The 20,329-nt window shown below is 40.3% G+C and overlaps 1 protein-coding gene across 6 annotated transcripts in view; it reads left to right on the top strand.

Annotated features, from left to right (window-relative positions):
- Positions 1 to 6,730: 6,730 nt before the first annotated feature.
- EPHA7 (EPH receptor A7) overlaps positions 6,731 to 20,329 on the top strand; it is a 169,720-nt gene continuing 156,121 nt past the window's right edge. For 2 of the 6 annotated variants that reach the window (XM_085217627.1, XM_085217626.1), the window contains exons 1-3: positions 6,731 to 7,108; positions 10,936 to 11,000; positions 15,389 to 16,058. In XM_085217627.1, coding sequence (XP_085073753.1) covers positions 7,012 to 7,108; positions 10,936 to 11,000; positions 15,389 to 16,058 — 832 coding nt within the window. In that variant the 5' untranslated portion in view covers positions 6,731 to 7,011. Of the gene's footprint in view, positions 7,109 to 9,625; positions 9,801 to 10,935; positions 11,001 to 15,388; positions 16,059 to 20,329 lie in introns of those variants that run through there. The other 4 variants (XM_085217624.1, XM_010707612.4, XM_010707611.4 and 1 more) reach the window with 3 other exon arrangements.

A 20,329-nucleotide genomic window follows, 5' to 3' on the forward strand; every position in this document is an offset into this window, starting at 1 on the left:
ATATTTGTTTGCTTATATTTTAATGATTTAGATAATGTAATTAAAAAGAGTAAAAATAAAATTTAAAATAAAATGGTACAAGATAGTTTATTGAATCTCTCCAAAGATAACTGTTAAGACCTAAATAAACAGAGTGCAAGGTAGACATCTGTCAAGAATTACTCTGGCTATGAGATGGAAAACAAAGTTCACTAACAAAGAAATGTTGTTGATTTCAATATAAAAACAATTACATTAAAGAATGCTCCAAGATCTCTACTAAAAGTAGCTAAGCTTAAAATATTCATTATCTTTTTGTAGAGGTGGTAGAGAGTGATATGGAAAAATATTTTTCAGGTTAGTCAGTATTAGGAAAGGTTATGCAGTAGATTGGAAACCCTACCTCCAAGCCACTGGGCAGTACAATGACAGATGAATTACTGCAGACAGCTGCTATGTTATTCACTAGAAAAAAAGAAGATATGTTTATAGATATTTAAAAAAAAAAAAAAAAAGGAAGAAAGAAAAAAGAGAAAGAAAGAAAAAATAAAAGCTATTCTGTCACATTGATGGGCCTTAAACTTATTGCAGTCACCTGGACATCACTGGCAACACTATAGCTCAGTGACAACTGCTTATTGTGGTATTACTGGGGAAAACAAACAAACAAAAAGAAACAAAGAAAATCCCAAAACTACACAGTTTTTACATTGGAAAAAAAAACAAACAAACAAACAAACAAAAAAAACAACAAAACCCTGTAATCCCATCAGTTAACAATGCTTACTACTTACAGATCAAACCACCTCCTCAAAAAAAGATGTACAAAATGATAAATAAAGGATTTCTTGAAAATGAAGTGTTTTCTATCTGAAGGAGCTTTAAAGATACTTAGTGCTAACCTAGGAGTGTCACTCTCATTCAGCTTGAGTAGCACTGAACTCTCACACAGATCAATCCAACCACTTACAGGAGGAAATCATTATCTAGATGGAGGCTTTAGACATATGACAATCATGAGATGACATGATAAGTGTACATGGAATAAAAATAATTTATAAAACTTTAATACTGGCTGATCAGAAAATATCCATTTTGTGGTGGACATTACTGTGGGGACAAAGATAGCTAACATGGTTGCATGAGGGACAGGGGGGTCCAGAGGCAGTTTTGCAATGCTATGGCTTATTTTTCAGACTGAATTTCCTGATTCAAACAGGTGTTAGCTTGCCCTTTTGGGTCAAATATAGCAAAACCTTTTTTTCTCTGTTACGCAATATAGCTTAATTTTACAGAGAATATGCATCAACCTCACATTTGTATTAGAGGATTACTACTCTAAATAAACCAGAGTTGACTGTCTTAAGATAGTTGCTTAGGTACTTCTATTAACCTTTGTCACATCACAGTAAATACTAAAGAAACCACATACTGAAAATACAGTTAGCAAATTCAAGCCAAAAATAAGTGTGCTTTGAATAAAGCATTACATAGCTGTAAAATAAATGTGCTCTGAATAAAGCATTACTTAGCTGTAAAACTCACTGTCATGTGAAACTCCATGTTTGGAGGAGACAAAATATGTAATGTCTTGGGATTTAACAGACCCTTTAAGTATAACTACCTTAGAATAAACTACTGCAAATCAGCATGCATGCTAAGAGGTTCTGGCTCACCTGGACTGGATAATGAGAGATGGGTTTGAGGAGAAGATAGATCTATGGACAGAACAGAAGTGATGGTGTATGGGCAGAGCAACTTGACAGAGCATGAGAACATGTAAATAGCAGAAGTTGACCTGCAGATGGTTGTACTGCTGAGAGATGCAGTTCTTCAGTTCTTAAATTACTCCTTTTTAAGGAATAATTTCTCCCATGCACATTGGCACCTTTCCTGTCAGTGGTGAAGCTTCACATCACTGCACCTCCCAGATCTGGAGGTGAAAGTATGGGAACTCCTGCCACTGCAATCTGTAGTTTATCTTCCAGAACTAAATAAGGGTTATAACATCTGTTCTTTTATCCTCCTCCTCCTACCTCATAACACACAAGGAAGACTGAGAGAAAAGACTTTTATTTTCTTTTTTCCCCCATTTGTGCTCTTTCACAGAACCACAAGGAGACTGAGACTGGCTGCAAGAGGATGCAATATCTGGGAACAGGAAATCTACTGGATCTGATTTTCACCTCAGCTAGGCTGAAAGAGGAATTCAGGAATCCAGATGGAAGTGATCAGATATCTCTGGTACTAAGAAAGAACAGGAAGATACTGGCATCACTGGAGCATATTTCTAGTCTTTATCTCCTTACAACTAATTAACTAAAGTAAGAATTAGATATCCTTATGATTGCTATTTTCAGCACACAATTTATAATATGACAAATATCTAGAAAACTGAAACTTTGACTTTTATAGAACATTGAAGACAGCAACATGCCTATGCATATGGTAATTTCCTGTAGCACCTGGGCACAGAGGCATTCCTTTGGTTCAGAGATGAGTACTGGACTTTGTCTCCTTTCAGGATATCTCCAGATGCTATTATGGGATGATGACTCCAGCTTGCCCTCCTCAAGCTTTCCGAGGGAAGATCCACAACACAGTGAGATAAACAAACAACTCTGAAGTGTGATCAACAGAGGGACAGTGTGTGCTCCAAAGGCTCATGTGCCTCAGTGAAACAGTTTCCAAATTCAGATTTATCAGGGGAAGCAGTCTTACAGGATCCAGATGCGGGATATTCTTGGACTCTGTACAACTCTGCTACTGTGCCTTGGGAAAGACAGAGACATTTCATGCTCACATGTGTATTTGACATGAATTTAATTTGTATTGTTCTGTAGAAAGTATTTCATTTCCATTTAATGACAAGATGACACACCAGTTTTCCTCTGTTTCTGAACAATGTTTTTCAAGTGTACTGAACATTCACAGATTTGAAAAACAGAATATAAACATCTATTTAGCACATTGTATAATTTTAAGTCTCTCGAGATAAAATTTTGTCAGTGAATTCTTATTACCATTCTGGTGTTCTGAAGACCCTGAAGTATGAAGTTTTATAGCACTATTTTTGATTTGTTCTAAATGAAATAATTAAAATAATGGAATTACTGCAATTTCAGCTAAAGAAAGGACTTTTTATATGAGCATGCCTTTTCAACCAGATGATCCTATTTCACTACAGTTTCTCTGTGAACTCGTAGTATGTATTTAATACAACAACTTCATTGCTATAATAGACTGATATGACTCATAAACCCGGGAGAAGTTCTGAAGTTGACATCATAAGGAAAATCCACCTCTAGACAAGATTTGGAATGTAAGTGTCATTATACATGGAAGACTAAATGCGAAGTTTCACAAAATTATTTTTATGTATATTACTTGAAAGTCAAATGTCATGATCCCATTGTAGTTTTGTATCAAAAATTCCACAAAGACTGTACAAAAACATGTGCTGCATAGTTCACAGAAAATCTTGTGCACAGATAAAGGATTTCTTAGATTACAGCTACAAATAACAAAATTGGGGGTTTAAAAATATTTTTCTATTATATAAGCCTAATTTCCACTTTCACCACTGTGAAACGAAGTTCAAATATTTTTGATCAAAACTGATTTCAAGCCATTCTTGTATGAACAGACCCAGGATTCAATATCATTTTTACAGACTGTGCCCGAGGAAAACTTTCAACACCTTTGTGACGCTATTCAGAGTTCACTTCAGTCCTGTACATGGTAGCCAAGAAAGCTTGAATAATGAAAAAAGGGAATTTGTGAATTTAAAACTTCATATAAGTTGTGATCATTTATCGTGTATGCTTGTGCAGCCTTAGAATTCAGCCCGTATTTCTTACATCACAATTTTTAATTGAGTTATGTGTTGGAGATATTTAGCTATTAGAGGAGAGAATTTGGGTGAGTATCAAGCTCGTAGTGCAGCATCAGTATGAAGCCAGTGTCAAGAAAACCATTCTAACTACACACAAGATTAAAAAAAAAGGCGGAATCTGGCCTACAGATTTTCAGTCAGGGAAAAAATGAACCAAAACCAAAACAACAGAACAGAGCAAAAGGCAACATTAGAATCTTTGATTTTGTTGTTTCAGTTAACCATTTACTCTGATGGTGTTTGAATTGTAACACATTGAGTTGAATGAAGTTTCCAGACGCATTTTTTTTTCCCCTCCTCTCAGAGATTTCAATGCCAAAACTGAGGGTTATGGCCCATTTAGCTTGAGTATTTCAATTTAGTTGTAATGTTTTTCTTCTCTGTTTTTTGCTCACAAAAGATCCCACACTCAGCTGGACAAGATACAGCACAGGCTGTGCCATCCTAAAAAATACAATGAAGGATTAGAAAACATAACACAGAAGCAGAGGGAAAAAGAAAAATCAAATTCACCGAATGTCAAGTTCTGAGTCAATTTCACAAAGATCTCACATATAGGAAGCCAGATTTAAAAAAAAAATAAAAAAATCTGTAATATGACTTCTCAGTGTATCTGCATTTCTTTGGTGTAACTGTGAATGCATCCACAGACAATTTTGGGAAGAAGTATAGACAGTAAATCATTTTTAGCTCAACTTATCAGGAAGACACAGCATATAAAATGATTTCATCGGGAAGAAAAATACACACTTAAAAAAATATACTCTGTTATTTAATTTCATTACAGACCGAGCAATGTAATAATAATTTGTGTGCTTAATATGTTTGTGTAATTTTAAATATCCTTACACAAACACACACCCTTTACTCATACTGGGTTGCACAATGTAGTAGTATTTCTGCAGGTGAAGATGAAAATAAGTGGCCTAAAACTACATACAGGACATGGATATGTCATTGCTGTTCATGCCCTTCTCTTGTCATCTTGCTCATTGTGTAAGATTTTGTGCCTTTATGAACAGACATTCAAAGTCTCAATACAAATCACTTAATAATCTGCGGGCTGAAAATTTTCTTTTTGGCATAGTGGTCTTGTATTGAAATGCCTCCATTTAATGGCAGGAAATCGTAGAGGGCTGACCAGGTTGTAGGCTTCCTAGATTTGTTTTAATCTCTGTTACTATATATGCCACAGGAAAACTAGTTTTATCTATGAAAACTTACAAAGAAGATACAAAATGCCTGTATGGGAGTATTTTTTTTTTTTTAAATAGTCTTTTCGACAGAATAGATGTGAACTCACTGCTTGCACAGCTCTCCTTTCTGAGTGCACATGTATGAGGATGGGAACAAGAGACAAGAGGATGAGGGAATCAAGAGCACACACTTTGCCTACACCCATTGTGGTATCCAGTGTACAAAAAGAGCATTCTGAATGAAAGGCAAAAAAGTGCCACAGCCTAAGCAGCAAGTGGAAATTCTTTGGCAAACAGAAAGCGCACGGTGCACTCCATTCTCAGAAGTGAAGAGGAGAGCACAGAGAAAGTGCTCACAGCCCAGAGTGTGGTGGCTGCTTATCTGACAGTGCTGAGTGTATATGTTACAGATACATGAAATTTTGCTTTATCCACCTAAAGATTCCCAGTGCAACTCCTTACTATTTATATTACCCTTCACAATTTACATTTCCATCTGTGCCGTATTTTCTGTACCAGCATCCCTGTTTGTGCAAGGACTGTTTCGGATTCTCGCATCATCTCGCTACCGAATCGCAATGACACTCCCTGCTCTTTGCCAGCCTCCACGACAATAACCAGTTACCCCATTCACACGGCAGCTCCCTCCACTCTAAGAACGCGGCAGAGCCGTGCGGATCCCTTTCCGCGCCGTGCGGCCGCAAGCCCGCCAGGTGCGCCCTGCCAAGTGCAGGCTGCGAGGAGCGGCCCTGCCCCGCACGGCCCCGGCAGCGGTCCGGCTGAGCGCAGCGCTCGGACGGTGGCCCGCAGAAGTGATGCGCCGCGGCCCTGCGTAGGGAGCGCAGAGTTGTGGCGTCGGTTCCCTCTCACTGAAGGAGCAGAGGGGCAGGGGCACAGTACATCCTCGGAAGAAGCACTTCGGACGCGGAAAGTGACGGAAGGAATTTGGAAGTTTCTCTGCCTTTTTTTTTTTTTTTTTTTTTGCCCCCTTCTTCCTCCTATTTAAATTGCCTCATTGTTAGCGCGTTGCCCTCGCTCTGGGTTACACCCGACGGGAGGAAAATAAGAAAAGCAGCCGCCCCTCGCCCCCAAAATGAATACCGATGTACTATTGATCAGTTCTTAGCGATTGCAGGAAAGCACAGATAGCGGAATAAGGAGAAACAGAGCGATGGCAGTCCTGAGGAAGTTGACTTTTGGCAGAGCGCTGACTCAGGTGCGCCTCGCGCCGAAGTTCCCCTGCAGGCAGCAGCACCCGGGGCCGCGAGCGGGCAACGCACCGGGACTCCCTTCGCTCCACGTCCCGGCGCGCACACGGAGCCGCGGTGACTGACCGGCCGCCCCTCTCTACTGGTTGGGCCGAGGGAACGGGGCAGGTACGCGAAGCACAGAGTGTCCGCGAAGCGACTCCGCATAGCGACCCCTCTCCATCCCACCACCGCCGCCCCCACGCTCATCCCGCGGGCAGCCCAGCACCGCCGGCAACCCGATACCGCCGCCCGCTCATTGGTCAAGCACACCGACCCCGCCCCTCCACCCCCAGCCACTCAATCGGCGGGTCGGCCCGCCGGGCCGCGGAAAGTCGCCTCTGGTTGGTCAAAAAGAGCTGTCAGTCATATTGAGGGACGGGCCGCCGCTGCGCAGAGGTCCCGCCCCCTCGCCCCCATTGATATTATCGGAGCGCGGCGCGGGCGGCCGGGCTGCAGTCGGGGCTCGCGGGCGGGCAGCCCGGTGCGGGAGCCAGAGCTGAGCAGCAGCACGGTGGAGGAGGCGGGAGAAGGAGCAGGAGGAGGAGAAAGAGAAAGGCAGCTGGGAGGGAGGGAGCGCCGGGCCGGGGACTCGCAGTGCAAATTCGCCACCGTCCTCTCGCACCCACCAAGCGGCGGCGGCGGCGTCTAGAAATAGGGAGCGAGAAAGATAACATTTCCCTGCTCCTGCACCATGGTTTTGCGAAGTCGGCTTCTTCCTTGGATTATGTTGTGCTCCGTCTGGCTGCTCCGCTTTGCACACACGGGGGAGGCACAGGCTGCGAAAGAAGGTAAAGGCGTGCGGAAAACTAAACTTTGGGCTTATTTATTGCTTTTCGCAATGAGAGGCTTGGCGGAGGGAGCCGCGGGCTGCGTTCAGCCCTGCGTTGCGTTTATTTTTTGTATGTGCATTTTCTTGAGATTAGGGGAGAAACGAGTGAGGAATTCTGTGTATGAGCGTGTGTATGAGTAACAGACCGGCACAACCGCTTTCGCTGCGGGGAATGAGCTCTGAGAAGCAATTGCACGTGATGGGAAGGAGAGACAGTCCTCGGCCCGGGGCTCGGCACAGAGCTCTCCCGCAGCCTCTGCCCTCTGGGACGGGACGTTGCGGGACGGCTCCCCACCGGGGCCCTGCGACGCTCCAGGGCCGCGCGCAGAGCGTGAGAAGCGGCAGAGGAGTGCGGTGAGCTCCTCCGAGGGGTGCGTCCTGGCGTCGAGTGTCCGCAGCGCGTGTGCTTATCGCCAGCATCACTGGGCAGAGGGGGGAAGGTTTGGGGCTGGGTGCCTGACACTATTTGCGTATCGCAACGGGGTTTCCCTATTGCCATCAATCCAACGCTGTCGTAACGGTGTATGGCGAAGCCCGGACGTCTGTTTTCCTGCCCATCCCATCCCGCGCGCAGTTTGCTGTCGGAGAGCGATGGAGGTGTATGAAATCCTTCCCGAAGTCCGTCTGGGAGATCTTTTTTCCCATGTTAGGAAAATCCGGGATCGTTTAAAAGAGCGCCCTAGTAGCATTTGACAATCAGGGACGAAGGTCCGTCTCCATCTTCACATGGGGGGTGGAAGGAGGAGCGGGTGGGGAGGGAGAACTCGAGGGGTTTTTTTTTGTGTGTGTCTCTATATAGGTACGCATTTGGGGTTTTTTTCCCCCCTCAACAGGATATGTTACTATTTTCATCAAACAACTGGCACGCAGTAAAATCCCATTCCGAGCCTGAAGCTGAAGCATTAAAAAAAAAAAAAAAAAAAAAAAAAAAAAAAAACCAACCCTCAACTAAAACCCTCTGCCCTTAAACAGAAAAGAGAGATAGCGAGGTCAGAGAGGGAACAGGGAGAAAGCCTTCAGCGAAGGGGCAGGGATGCACCGAGACCCCCACGCGGGGGGCGGTCACGCGTGGCCGTGTGAGCAGGGAGGGTGCGGGCCCCGGGGCTGCGGCGGCGCCTCCGGGCGTCGGTCCGCTCCGTGTTAGTGTGCGGATGGGGATGTGTATGCATACATATACGTGTGTGCCCGTGTAATGGGTGTGCGCTTGGGGAAAATCAATGCAGCTAAAGGAGGGTCAGGAGGGGGCGAGCGGCGGACAGGGATTAATAGCGGCTACCTGCTGCGGGCTCGGGAAACTCCCGCGGAAGAAAGAACAGGGAGAGAGCAGCGGGGAAGGAACTCTGCAGCCTCGCCCCCCACTTTGCCCGAGGGCTGTCCTCGGCTCAGCCCCGCGTGGCTCCCACCGCTCCCCTCCGGGGCGGAAGAGCGCTGCAGAGGGCGAGGCAGAAAAGTTTTTCGAGTTCCTTTTCTGCAGCTAAACAAAAGATGCGGGGAGATGCTGGAGAGGAGCGGGGCGGGGGCTGTCCAGCCCTCCGGGAGAGGGACTGACGGCTTTCCATGCAGAGCCCTCCGCCGGCGCGGGTGTCCCCTCAGAGCCTCCCACCTCCTGTTGCGAGCCCTCGGGGCTCGGCACGAGGCTCCGCCATCCCTGCCGCTGCCCCACAGCCCGGCAGCGGGGCGGAGACCGCGGTACCGCTCCTCCGGATGGAGGCGCGGCCACTTGCGCGCAGCTCCCGGAGCGTGTGCGCGGCCCTTGCTCCCCGCTGAGCCCATTCCCCGAACTCGCACCCGCCGATTTTCCGCCTCCTTTCGACTTCTGAAGCTTGCGCGTCCGCGGTGCGCATCCCGCGCAGCCGCCGGAGGGGTGCGCGGAGTCGCCTCGCCGCTCCTCGAGCGCGGAGCCGGCGCTGCCCCTAGGCTGCGGGACGCGCAGCAGCTGCCCGCCGGGCAGGCTCTGCTCGGTAACTTTCGGTGCAACGAGGAAACGCAGCGCTTTTCCTTGCCGGGGATATTTGCAGAGCAAGGCGTTTCACTTATTATATATATATATATATATTATTTTTTTTCGTTTGTTTGTTTGTTTTCCTTGTTGTCTTTTTTTCTGGGGTGTGCCCGTTGCTATGTGCCGGTGAATTGCTGCCAAATAAAAAGTATAATGAATTGCAGCCGTGGGATATTGTGCTGGTGCTGAAAAGGTTAAGTCTTTCATGGTACCTTTTTTTTTTTTTTCTCCTTCCAGAATCATTAGAAATGTTGTTGTTTAACAAACCACTACATACACCACCTGCTTTTCTATAGAAAGTGTTGCAAAGTAAAGTCCCTTGGATCCGAGCTTAATGAAAAAAGCAGATCATCTTTCTAAAAGAGACTATCAGACTTCCTTAATGAGTTGTTCTAGTTTATTACTGAAATTCAGGCCTGGAAGTTAGGGTTCTGTGTTCAGCTACTATGGCAGATATTACTCTATGAACTTGTGAATGTGTATTTTTATTTTTATTTTTTTTATGTCATGCTGTCTTTCCGTTCATTGAAATTTTGTATGAAATTCTGCGAAAGCTGAACCCAGAATTCAACCAATTCAAGAGACCTGACAAAAGTTGCATCATGTTGAAGCCGTAAATTATGCATTGAAATACCAGCATTTAAATGCTGTAAGTAAAATTATAAATAGCTTGAATGCTAAATATATACTGAATATATTTAAATTAGGTACATGACTTTTTCATTTACCAAATAAAAGAATGAAGTTAAATGTGCAATCTTGAAGAGGGAATCTTCAAAGTGTACCAAGCCCTGATATGCGGCCAATCTCTCTACAGCCTCTACTGTGTGAAGGAAGACATTATAACAAATTATTTCATGTATATGTATTTGATATCATGGATTAATGTATGTGCCATTTGAATCTGACAGTAATATACTCGGGAAGATGCATGTAACTATAGTTTAAATATAAAACATATCTAGAAATATATGTTTGGAGGTAATAGAACATCAGTAATATATCTTCCAAAATGTGCTGTGAAATAGTTAAGAATTGGTTTATTAGGTTGTGATTAACCACTTTATGAAGCAGGGTTACATTTAACTGCATATAATTGCACTGCTGCCAGAACTGATGTCTTTTTGCAGAGGTGTCACTGGCTTATAACGACATGAAGATTTCAGTAAGCCATCACCATAAAGTAAATTGGTTGGATTTGTGTATGCTATGTGTGAGGTAATTGCAGAGTCTCTTATTTTCTGTATTCCTGGTTGTCATTTGTTCATAGAATTACTACTCTATCACCTAAAGGATGTATTTTTTTTCCTTTCTTACTCCAAAAGGCATTACTTTGCTGTGTAACTCCCGGTAAGGTACATACTAGCCCTGTCTGAATCAGTTTGGATAAGTGTTGAAATGCTGTTGTTTGTTTGTTTGTTTTAAGCTCTCTGTAATAGCCGATATATGGGGAATATCCTCATCACAAAGGAGATAAAGGGGGCATGCATATTAATGACTGACTATTAATATTTTAGGGCACAAGAAAAAACATTACTCTTAGATGTAAGCAAAGAAATTGCTAAGAACAATGCATATCTGCTTGTATGGGGATTGTGCGTAATAATTTAATCATCTGTTTACGAGCAAGTGCATAGTTGTACTCGCAGTTGTTTTTCAATATCATGAATTAAAAAGATGTGTTCTGTTTTATTGTTTTTTAAATTCAGAATTTATTCTTTGATTTTGTGTTCCCATGTATTATATTTAACAAAGAGTGAAAATGCCTTTCTTTTCTTTTTCAGTTATATTACTGGACTCCAAAGCACAACAGACAGAGTTGGAATGGATTTCCTCTCCTCCCAATGGGGTAAGTAGTCCCTACAAAAATTAAATTCATAAAGACAAGTAGTTATTTCACCAAAGCAATTGCAGTACTGGCTTTAAACTAACTTCCCCTCATATTTCTCTTAGTAATTGTACCAAGTGTTTATGGATCTTTCAGTTTTAGAATGGAAATAAGTGTACCTTGGGTTACGATGTCCAAACATAAGCTAATTAAAAAACAGAGACTCTTTAGAAGTTCACGTAAATGTTTTCACTAGTTTCACCTTTTGTCGCATAGACCTCTGTGATATACCAGAAAGCTCTTTATGTTTGTACCACAGTATTTTAAATCACTTTTTCCTTCATCCTGTAGAAAGAGCAGACCTTCTTTTGTGTGGAAACTTTCTAAAAATATGTTTTTCATTTTCTGTATAATGGCTGATCATAAATTTGTTTATGATGTTTTCTTTGTAATTGAATAGCACAGACTGAAGTGCTCTGAAAAAAAACATTTATACTGCAGATGTGTTTGAAATGACATTCCAAATTTGAAACATCCCCAAATCTCAAGGAGCTTCATATCTGGAACGAGGAACCAATTATGTGGTTAAGGCCACCTCCAGCTTGCTTACAAATGAATCTCATGGTATTCCATGAAATGTACCATTGTATAGTAGCACATCATTGTAAAAATTGAGACATTTAGAAACATCTGTATTATCGTCTTATTTATTGTATGCATAAACTTGAAAAATACTGCTTTCAGCCTGAATTAGAAGTGATATAAAACCCCGTATTCCTCAAGTCCCGAGGAAGAAAGAACATTTTCAGAATGGTATAGTGAGTATGTTGTCCTACCTTAGCTCAGCCTGATAAATGATAAATTATATGGCTAGTTCTTGTTTGTGGAAGCAGTCTTGCAGCATCCACTGTGACTCCTTGCATGAGCAAGGAGTCTTTCTTGGGGGATCAGGCCCTTAATCTTCAGCGCCTTAAGAAATCTGGAGCCAGAAGAGCGTGAAGTGTGAGTAGGGATATAAAAGTGTAACAAATCCTTTAAATAAGAAGAATGAAAATCTGAAAGTGTCTTTCTTTAAAAGCAAGATCGTAAAATCAATACAAGCATAAACTGGAAACGAATGTAAGAACTTCAGAAGAAATGTAATGTGAGCTCAACATTTATGATGGCTAATAACCTCAGCATTAGTGTTTTGCATTGATTGAAGCTGCTACCAGAGTTGTTTGAAAGATTAGGTTGGTGGCAATTACATTGGGCTAACTTGTAGATTATGAAAGACATGTCAACACATGTTACACATGTTGGCATATTTAAAGATGAAAGAAAGTAGAGTCAAATTTAACAAATGGCAAGAGGCTACTTTCGAAGGTAGAAGACAATTTCAATAAAAAATTAAAAATGAATTAATGCTAATGACTGGATTTGTTTGCATGAAAATGGTCAGAAGTAATTGTCTGTGAATCAACAAAGTACCATTGTAAGTATGTAATTTTGATAGAAAACATTTACTTTTAGTTACTGTGTTGTCTGCTGTGCAATAAAGATTTCATGGGAATGAACGCAGAAAATACACTTCTTGAGGGAAACTACTGCTTCAACAAAGTACAGATTATATCACCCAGACACTTGTTAAATGCCTCATTCAACTGCAAATATTACATCTAACAGTGATCTCAAATATTGTTAAGATAACTAAAGAAGTTTAAATACCATGTATTGGAACAGATAGAACAGGATATGGTCAAATAGAATGGCATGTGTATCACTGTATGTGGAAGTAGGATAAAGCAGAATTGAATTTTCTTTCTGTAAAAGGCAACATGGAATTAGTCACTTTAAAAAAACTAATGAGGTGTGAACTCAGATGATGTAGGTGAAAACCTATATTGAAATACTGATTTCTTTTTTCTTCCATAGAGAAGCAAGTATGCCTCCAGTGGACTATTTGAAGTAATGGTTCTGCGATTACTAAATTAAGCCATAAGTCCTGTTTTCCTTTTTTTTTTTTTTTAAAGAATTACATATTCCATGGCTTTAGGAAAATTTGGAAGGCTAGACTGCAGCATTCAGTGCTAGAGATAGCATAACATAGAGCTTTTAATTTGAATGTAGTGTTTTGTACTGTTTTTCCTTGACTGTAGCATTAGAGTATCCCTAATACCTACTAACTTCATGCAGTGGTGGGTTCTTGATTCCACAAACTTAATAATGTAGTTATCGGAAAAATGATTTGATTTTTGTTAAATATACTTTTCTTGTCTTTTTTTTTTTTTTTTTTTTGCTTTGCTTTGGTGTTTTTTTTTTGTTTGTTTTTATGTGGCAGGACCCCATCAAAGCTCAGAATCTGCTGCCAAATTCTATATCATGTTGAGCTTGTGCTGCTCACGCTTAACAAATACAATGCTTTCTCTATCTGGAATGTCCAGAATCTGGCTTGGTGCCTTGAAGGAGAACATCATCTAATGTGCAATTGAGATTATAAAAATCAGTAACCTTTAGGCTTTGTATCTTTTTTTGTCACATTTGGATTGATATGGAGTTTTTTTGCTTGTTTTTATTTTGTTTGGATTGTTAATTCTTAAGTGACAGTGCCAGTTGCCCCAATCTCCATTTTTTCCCTTCCTTTGTTAGTTCTTAGAGGGAGAAAAGTATTACTCATTCAAATCTAATAAATCTAATGTAATGATGGACTTTTTTCTGTTCTGAAATGAATAGAGTTCCATATGCAATCAGTGCAGTTAACTTCATGACTTTTTAATATTTCAATATTTAATACCGCATGTATAAATTTATAATACCGTATGTACCATGTCTTTAGTAATTATAGGTCTTTGAAATGCACTTTGATATTTACAACTTCTGTGCATTTCAGCATCTATAGCCATGATACATTCTGTGGTGGTAACTTCCAGCATCAAGTCAGCCACATCTGCTTTTTCTTGGAGCATTAGAACAACATTAAAATGATCTCATTTGCTGTCTAATAAGCTTGCAAAGTACTGTATACTGCATGGTTTCTAGTTTGGGAAATCAGTCTGGAAAACCAACCTTTCATGCTTGGTTACCAGTGTGAGGAATGTCAAGGGGTGCTCCATCCTGCAGAGGTGCCAAGCATTCTAGTCCCACAGAACACTTAAGCACATGCTTACTATTAAGCTCATAAGTAGTGTCATTGATCTTAAGCGTGAGCTTAAGTGCATTATTGACACAGGGCCAGAGGGCTAAATGCCATAAGAAGTCATGGTTGCCTGTATCATCGGGTGAGGATAGTTAAAAAAAAAAAACCCTAATTTATTACAGCTGCAGTTTCTGCAGTATGTTAAATGTTATAAGAAAAGTGTTATGAAAAGAGGTGAGAGATGGATATTGTTTTGGATGTACCTGTGCAAATTTACCTGCTTGATTTCAGTGGGTTTACCATTGCTGGAGGTGCACATTCCAAAGTAACCGAACTCTGTTAAAGACTGCAGATCTGTTACACACTTACTGGTTTGTTTCACAATTCTTATCCTAAGAGGGAATAACAACAAAACCCAAGCTTTGAACCAGTAAACTTTCAATCATGTGGGTTGTTCTTAATTGAGTATTTAATCTCATGGTTCATTTGAAAACCCAGTCAACCGAAGTTCATTTCTTTTAACATGGATGCAGCCACTGAAAAAAGTGAGGTGAGGAGCATCTGCTTACATGTGCTGGTTTCTGAATAGAACAGAACATGGAGTGAACAAAAAGGGGACTGCCAAGGTGTTTTCTCACCTCTAGATTTTTAATTCTGTCAATTTCTTTTTCTCATGCCACTTTCATTGTATCGGATTGAAAATTGTATACCTGATAAGTTTCAGGAGCCTTCTGCTTTTTGTACACCAGAAAGGTCCACTCGGTGTTTTATACAGAAAGGCTGTAACCCTAAGCAGTTTGAGTTCCTAAGACTTCTCTGGTTATACATTTCTCTGGAAATGGAGCTACTTTTTAGTCTTTGCTTATGACCTTAGTGAAATGTGGGAGAATCCAGTGAGGAGTTAGAGCTTGATATGCTGAGCAGATTGCCTTTCCTGAAGCTTCACAGAATCACAGAGCTGTAGGAGTTGTTAAGGATCTCTGGAAATTGTCTAGTCCACACCTCCACTAAAGCAGATTCACTATAATAGGCTCTCCCTTGGAATTGATTCTTAGACGTGAGTATAATTTTTGAAGGTTATTTATACGTAGGAATAGATGGAGGGAGATCTTGTATTAATATCTATTTTCTTCACTTGCGTACTTAAGGATATTGTAATAATAGCCTATTTTTTATGTTGTCTTACTGTTAAAAAGGAGTAGGACTTAAGTTTCGTGACACTTTTTCAAATACACAATAGTTACATTTGGCGGCATCCTTGTTTTATGTTACTAACTGTTTTTTATTGTTTTAGTGGGAAGAAATTAGTGGACTGGATGAAAACTACACTCCTATACGAACATACCAGGTATGCCAGGTCATGGAATCGAACCAAAACAACTGGCTTCGGACTAACTGGATTGCGAAAAGCAATGCACAAAGGATTTTTGTAGAACTGAAATTCACTCTGAGGGATTGTAACAGTCTTCCTGGAGTTCTGGGGACTTGTAAAGAAACTTTTAACTTGTATTATTATGAAACAGACTACGATACTGGCAGGAATATCAGAGAAAATCAATATGTAAAAATAGACACTATTGCAGCAGATGAAAGTTTTACCCAGGGTGATCTGGGGGAGAGAAAAATGAAACTTAACACAGAGGTGAGAGAAATTGGACCTTTGTCCAAAAAAGGATTCTATCTTGCATTTCAGGATGTAGGGGCCTGCATTGCTTTGGTCTCTGTGAAAGTCTACTACAAGAAGTGCTGGTCCATCATTGAGAACTTAGCTATTTTTCCTGACACAGTGACTGGCTCAGAGTTTTCCTCTTTAGTTGAAGTACGAGGAACTTGTGTCAGCAGTGCAGAGGAGGAAGCTGAGAACTCTCCGAAGATGCACTGTAGCGCAGAGGGAGAATGGCTAGTGCCTATTGGAAAGTGTATCTGCAAAGCAGGATATCAGCAGAAAGGAGACACCTGTGAACGTAAGTAGACATACAGCTTTTATAGTGAGCAGTACAGATTATATTGCACCATTTTGTTATTTCTCTGCAACAGAAATACATCGTCAGTCTGCTGTTAAAATTTCAGATCCTCAGTCTGTATCTTCCTAATGGCCAGTCTGAAGCAGTCACTTCTGGGTATGGAAATTGGTGCTTGTGTGCTGCATTTTACTTCATTTTTGTTTACAGTTATGCCTCATACAAGTTTTTAAATACAGATTCAGGACAAAAATTTTCAACAGTTTAAGGTGACATTCCTTGTACTCATTGGTACAGAACTTTGTATTAATAATCTCTGAGCAATTAAACACCTTGTTCTTTCATATGGCCTGTGACAATTATAAGGAAATTGAAACTGAGAAAATAAATGTAGAATGAAGTGTGGTTAGTAATGGGAAGAATATACACACAATAAAATCTGCTTTGGAGGTTTGTGTTGTAAGTGCTTACAAATTTAGACACAAAAGTATTGTTTTAGATCTTTCAAACAGATTATCATGTTTCCAGATTGAAGTATGTTTCCCTCTCTGCAGTATCATTTTGCATAAAACTAACTTGGAACTTTTTGCTTTCCAGGGGATCATGGTGAATAGTCTGAAATATTAGTAAATCAGAGACTATTGAGCTGTACTTTCTAATTAAGGCTGATTTAGTTACACAGATTCTTAGAAAAATACTTACCCTTAATGTAGCTGTCAGTGGGTCTACATGCATAAGAAGTTTCTGCTTAGGAAAGGATATTTTACTGTCTCTTGTACTGCTTACAATAAAATCAAGACAGTTTGTTTAAAGACTGATATAATTTTTTAAATATTTATGACAATATATAATTCTTATCATAAGATCACACAAGCTATTTATGGTCACATTTTTATTGTAAGAGGCATGTTAGTGAGAAATGTTGCATGCAAGTTCACCACGCCCACATACACTCCCAAACCTATGAAAAAGAAAAATCTATGGAATTTCAAAACCAAACCTGGCTGCAGTCACTAAACTTGAGATGTCCATGTAAGGACTTCAAATCCTGTAGAGGATTAGGGTCACCCTAAAGGAAAGTAAATGTGCTTATTATTAACAAGCTGTTGTCAGGGAAAAAAAACTATTGCGTTCCTGATGAGTTTTTTAGTAGGAAATTCTATACAAGGTGAAGTTGATCTGGGGCCTTTGTAGCCTCTCACAAATCTTTCATTGTTATGTTGGGAAAGGATGAGGGCTTATACACTGAAGAGGGTGATCTCATTAGGAATAATAGTGATGTGAAAAACTGTCCCCACAAAACCACTCAGCAGACTGTATTAAGGCTCTGTTAAAAATATTAACCAATGTATCTCATTGAAAACTGTACTGAGTCTATCAAATATTTCTTTGGAGTGACTGAATCTTTTTTTTTTTTTCTTGATTGCAGACCTAGTCATGGTTGATGTAATGAATACACTAATTTTATTTCTCTTTAAACAGAGAAGGGAAAGTATCCAAATAAAGAGGCAATATATATACTGGGTAGTGGCTGAGATGGGTGAGAGGTGGTGGTGGGGATAGAGAGAGGAAAGTAAGTGTTTGGTAACTGGAATTCAAGTAACTTATTTATTAAACAAGCTTCTTAATTTCTAACCACAGTGATGTTGACAAAAGAATTAAATGATAACTTGTACTTGAGTATAGCAGTGTGCTCATTTGCAAGAACACTTCTCACTGTTGGCTTGCTTCCAAGGCAATTGCTAAGAGAATACGCTATACTGGAAGCAGTCCAGAGGATCATTTATAGTATTTTTTTCTTTTCTTTCAGTGGTCCTATTAAGAATTTGAAAACAAACTCTGGCTCCATATTGAGGCAAGTTAATGTATTTGAGAGAGAAAAGGTGGGAGGCAGCCGCTCACCAAATGTGTGCTGCTGGCAGCACGAAGTCAGGCTGATCTGAGTGACTGTGGCTCACAATAGTAATTGCAGTCTGTAATGCTTGTTAGCCATGTCTGTGCTTGAGGATGTTATTAAATATGATCAACTATGTAGTGACCGATAATACAGCTGGCACACTGATACAGCGTCTGTTTTTTTGTGACAGATATTGAGGGAAACTTATCTGAACATTGACACTAATGCAGCTGGCTATCTGTTACTGTCAAGCTGTGTAACAGATCAAGCAGAGGCAAGTCGATGTGTGCTTCCTTAACCCAGAGCTTTTATAGCCTTGTCTGAGGGCTCACTTCTGCAAATACTTTGTACCTGGCATGCTGTGTGACTTCTTTGGGACTACTCGTGGTAGAAAGCATTGTGCTCTGTCAGGACTGGCTGAAGTCTGTGATTCCTCTCTCACGCTTACTGTAGCTCACCTGAATTAATTTAACACAATAGGAAGGCCTTTTAAAGATACAGAATAATGCCTTATCTGTCTGCATTGTAGCAAAGATAGGAGTAGATGGCCACATTGTAGTTCCAATAGCTCTTCAACCTGTAACTCAGTGGGGATTTTCATTTGTGTTATACTGGCTTGATTGGCTGACTGTGATTGAAGAATGCAATCCTTTTGCATACAGCTTTTCTTCTGTATGTGAAATTTCTCGAATTCAGATACTAAAACAATTGCCTTTTGATTTATACTAATTCTGCACTGGATGTGCTGCCAGAACCCTTATTTTTTTTGTTGTTTTTGTTGCACTGAATGCAAGTAACTGGCAGAGTCTGGAAGAATGAGAAAGGAAGCAATCATGAGTGGTGAAATGCACCAGCTAGACACCAAACTTCCATTTATTCATTCTTCAATGTTCAATCTTCTAAGCTGAATTAATATCTTTTTCAGATGTACACTGATTACTTCTCGCTATTGATGCGCTTAGAATTCCATATCATCTCAGTGATCTATTGTAATAACACATACAAAAAGGAGAGTTTAACTCCATACAGCTCACAGTGTTCATGTAAGGCAAAATCTTAAAGCTTGTTGTAGAAAGCATGAGAAAACTAGATAATAGTATGAACTTTGCATTGCAGTTGGTTTTTGCTTACATACAAGGATACTGTCTCCTCAGAGTTGATCGTGTCTGCTAGTATTTGGAACTATACTGAGGTATAGAGATTTTACATTGTAGAGGACTGTACTGAGAAGAACCTAGCAAACATACTTGAAAGGTACTTAGCAAATCTTCCAACATCACCCACTGTGTCTGCTCCATCAAGAAACAAAACAAAGAAAAAACAAAACAAAGAAAAAACAAAACAAAGAAAAAACAAAACAAAGAAAAAACAAAACAAAGAAAAAACAAAACAAACGAAAAACCCCCACCCAAATGCAATGCAATTTTATCTGTCTGTAGTAGACTCCCAATGGATGTAACTTTGGTTTCTTTCTCACAGTGTTGTCCAGTCAAAGTGTTGCACATATAAGGACCACACTGATATCAGTGATTGGTATGTGAATGAGAAAATGATTCTTTGAGAACTCCTAGTATAACGCAATTTTCATCTGTTTCATGTTAGTTGTGTGGAATGGGAGAATTATATTTACTCAATCGGAGCAGTAGAGTTATATTTCAGAAGGTAAGAAGCATCTCTTAATATGACTGAAGTGAGAAATTACATAGATGATTTAGAGCCAAGTCCAAAAACACAGAATTTGAGGCAAAGCCAAAGTGTAAATTTTACTATTAAACATCTTATAATACTAAAACAACATTAACAGTTGTTTTAGTGCCCCCTCTTTAGTTGTTTAGTGCCCCCTCAAATAGGGAGGAGATTATAGCTACTTGCACATTCTTCTTCATGACATAAAAATGAAGCTACAGACCTTTCTTTCCAAACTTTGTACTTTGTACTGTACATTGAGCCAGACTAAAAGCTCCATCTATTCCTTGTTTTTTTTTCTTTTTGGGACAGACTTTTATCTTTAGGCTTTGTGAAATATTATTTGATAACATAAGGCAAATTCTTTTTTGGCATCTGTTTGTCATATTTATGGTAAAGTGGTGTTTTTTGTTATTGTTGGGTTGTTGACTTTTTAATGTGTATGTATATAGTTGTTTTTCATTTTTTCCCTTTTAATATTCAGGAGTTGATGTTCCACGTGTTTGCTAGGAGAAGGCAATGAATTTATGGGTGGATGTGAATGAGTTATTAAAATAAGGGTTACCATGCTTCTGAAAAGCGTGGGTTGCACCATTAGGCCCAGGTGGTGTGTCCCAAAACCTGTAATTTGCTAATTAAGTAGCCTTTTTAGACGTTCCTGTTGCTACCGTTTCTGTTTCGCTTCCTGGAG

Source organism: Meleagris gallopavo, chromosome 2, assembly GCF_905368555.1.
Source record: "Meleagris gallopavo chromosome 2, MGAL_WU_HG_1.1, whole genome shotgun sequence".
NCBI lineage: Eukaryota > Metazoa > Chordata > Aves > Galliformes > Phasianidae > Meleagris > Meleagris gallopavo.